Raw genomic sequence first — 2,439 nt, 5'->3', positions numbered from 1 at the left:
GTTTCCTAAAAATTTAAACTATATGAAAATATATGAAACAGTTTAGTATCTATTTTAAAAATAGAGCATCTGAGATAGAAACTAGTACACTGGAAATAACCAATCTAAGTAATTGAAATAGAGGAAAAGATTAATGATATCTCAACAACGTTCTCAAACATATAAAATTTATAAAAAATTAGGACAAGGAGGCTATGGACAAGTATATCTTGGAAAAGATAGTTCAGGAAGACAAGTAGTTGTAAAAAGGATTGCTATTGATACAGATAATAGAGAAAAAGCAATGAATGAAGTTAAAATAATGAAGAAAGTAAACCATAATAATGTTATTCATTTTATTGATAGTTTTGTTAATAAAAAGAATTTAATAATTGTAATGGAATATGCTCGTGGTGGGGATTTATCTCGTTTCATTAAAAAAAGAATGGGAGATTTAATCTCTGAAGATTTAGTTTGGAATATCTTTCTTCAAATTACATTTGGTCTTCGTTATCTTCACTCAATTCGTATTCTTCATAGAGATATGAAAACTCAAAATGTATTTTTAATGGCTGATGGTACTGTAAAAATTGGTGATTTTGGAATTGGAAGAATGCTTTCTGAAAAGGAACAAATTGCAAATACTGTTATTGGTACTCCTTATTATCTTTCTCCTGAAATTTGTGAAGGTATTCCTTATGATTATAAGAGTGATATGTGGTCATTAGGTTGTATTCTTTATGAATTATGTACTTTAACCCGTGCTTTTTGTGGAAGTAATGTTGCTGATGTTATTAGAAAAATATTAAAAGTTAATCCTCCAAAAATTCCTGAAATATATTCAAGTACTATTCAAATGATTATTGATAATCTTCTTTCAAAAATTGCATCATCAAGGATGTCTGCTGATGATATTTGTAATCTTCCAACAGTAAAGATTATTATTAATGATATGTTTGATGTTAAGGGTATGACAACAATCATTTTTGATGAAATGAACCAAAAACAAGAAATAAGTCATGAAGAACCTACAGGAAACACAGATAAAGGGCTTCAAAAAAGTATAAATTCTTCAACACCATCTCTAAGAGAAGATCATTCAGAACTAACAAGAGAGATTTTGAAAGAAGTACCTGATTTTGAATCAAAAAAACATATTATTGATGCATTTGATAGGTTAGGCTTTGAAATAAAAAACTATGACTGCACTGGAGATATGAATACTTTAAATGCTGAAAAAGAAGAAATTATTGCAAGAATACAAAAAGAAAGAGGAGAAGAATTCTGGGTTATATTTGGACAATTACTTAATTACAGTGACACTCTCCCAAAATTCTTTAAAGAAAATAAAATTGATACAAACTGTCTTGATTTGATTGTTGATTTGCTACGAATAGAAATGAAAAAAAATAGAATAGAAGCTAAAATTTCAGAAGAAAAATTTAAGAAACAAAAAGAACAAGAAGAAGAATTTGAGAGAATCAAACGTGAGGTCGAAGATGCAGAAAGAAGAGAATTTAAAAGAAGTCAACAAACCCCTCAACGAGAGTTCAATGAAAATCCTAGATTTACTGATGGATATAGTGAAGAAATAAACCGAAGATTTTAAGTTTCTTCTATTTTTGAGTTAATGAATTAAATCTTTTTTTAAAAAGAGTATATTAGTTTTAATTTATTTGATTAATCACCATTTTTCCATTTGTCAATTATCTTTTGTTTACTTATCTCTGTGGTTTTATTCTCAGAAAATACAATTCAAAGTATTAACTAATTCTTGGTTGCTTTTACAAATTTCATCATTTTAAAGAAAAATAACTCCATCAAATTAAAAAGTTTATCAAAACTTATGAATATTAATATTCTTAAAAAACTCTTTAACTATTATTATATTTTTTTAAATCTATAAGCTTTTTAATAACTAAAACATTATGAATTGAACATAAATAATACAAACATTTTGTAAATAATAACCAAAATATTTCACTTTCTAATACGAACTTCAACATTTATTTGAACTGTAATAATTATTAAAAACAGAATCTAATTATAGTTTTATTTGAATAAACAGTAAATTAAATATAAATAGATTTGTTTATATTGTTTCTTGTCCTATAGAGAATTTATGATATTAGTTAATTCTAGTAAGTATACTTGTTCTTGATAGAAACAATGTTATATAATATTTTTCATCTTTTTAACTTCTTTTATATTGTCGGTTTCATTTTTTTTTTACTTCTTTAATTTATTTCATATTTTATGTATTTACTAATATGTTTATTGAAATTATTATTGAGTTTATTTTATTTATTTCTATTTCTTATTTCTTTTCTTTAAATATTCTTTGTTGTATTTAATTAATTCTAAATCATTCATTCTATTTATTTTTCGGTATTTTATTTTCTTATATTTTCATTTATTAATGTTTCTTTATTATTCTTGTTTTATTACATTCATTTTTTT

General features: G+C 24.3%; 1 protein-coding gene across 1 annotated transcript, besides 6 other annotated features; it reads left to right on the top strand.

Annotated features, from left to right (window-relative positions):
* Positions 1–133: 133 nt before the first annotated feature.
* EDI_348820 (serine/threonine protein kinase Nek3, putative) lies at positions 134–1,588 on the top strand (the record flags this gene model as incomplete). Its single annotated transcript, XM_001733943.1, has 1 exon — positions 134–1,588. The coding sequence occupies one exon, from the start codon at positions 134–136 to the stop codon at positions 1,586–1,588; it is 1,455 nt and encodes a 484-aa protein (XP_001733995.1).
* Positions 160–181: a sequence feature (AT_rich).
* Positions 1,589–1,828: 240 nt separating the features above from the next.
* Positions 1,829–1,879: a sequence feature (AT_rich).
* Positions 1,880–2,170: 291 nt separating this feature from the next.
* Positions 2,171–2,310: a microsatellite.
* Positions 2,208–2,397: a microsatellite.
* Positions 2,274–2,439: a microsatellite.
* Positions 2,348–2,439: a microsatellite.

This window comes from Entamoeba dispar, genomic scaffold (assembly GCF_000209125.1).
Source record: "Entamoeba dispar SAW760 scf_1105229457911 genomic scaffold, whole genome shotgun sequence".
In the NCBI taxonomy this organism is placed as follows: Eukaryota; Evosea; order Mastigamoebida; family Endamoebidae; genus Entamoeba; species Entamoeba dispar.
This window is presented reverse-complemented; position numbering and strand designations above follow the sequence as displayed.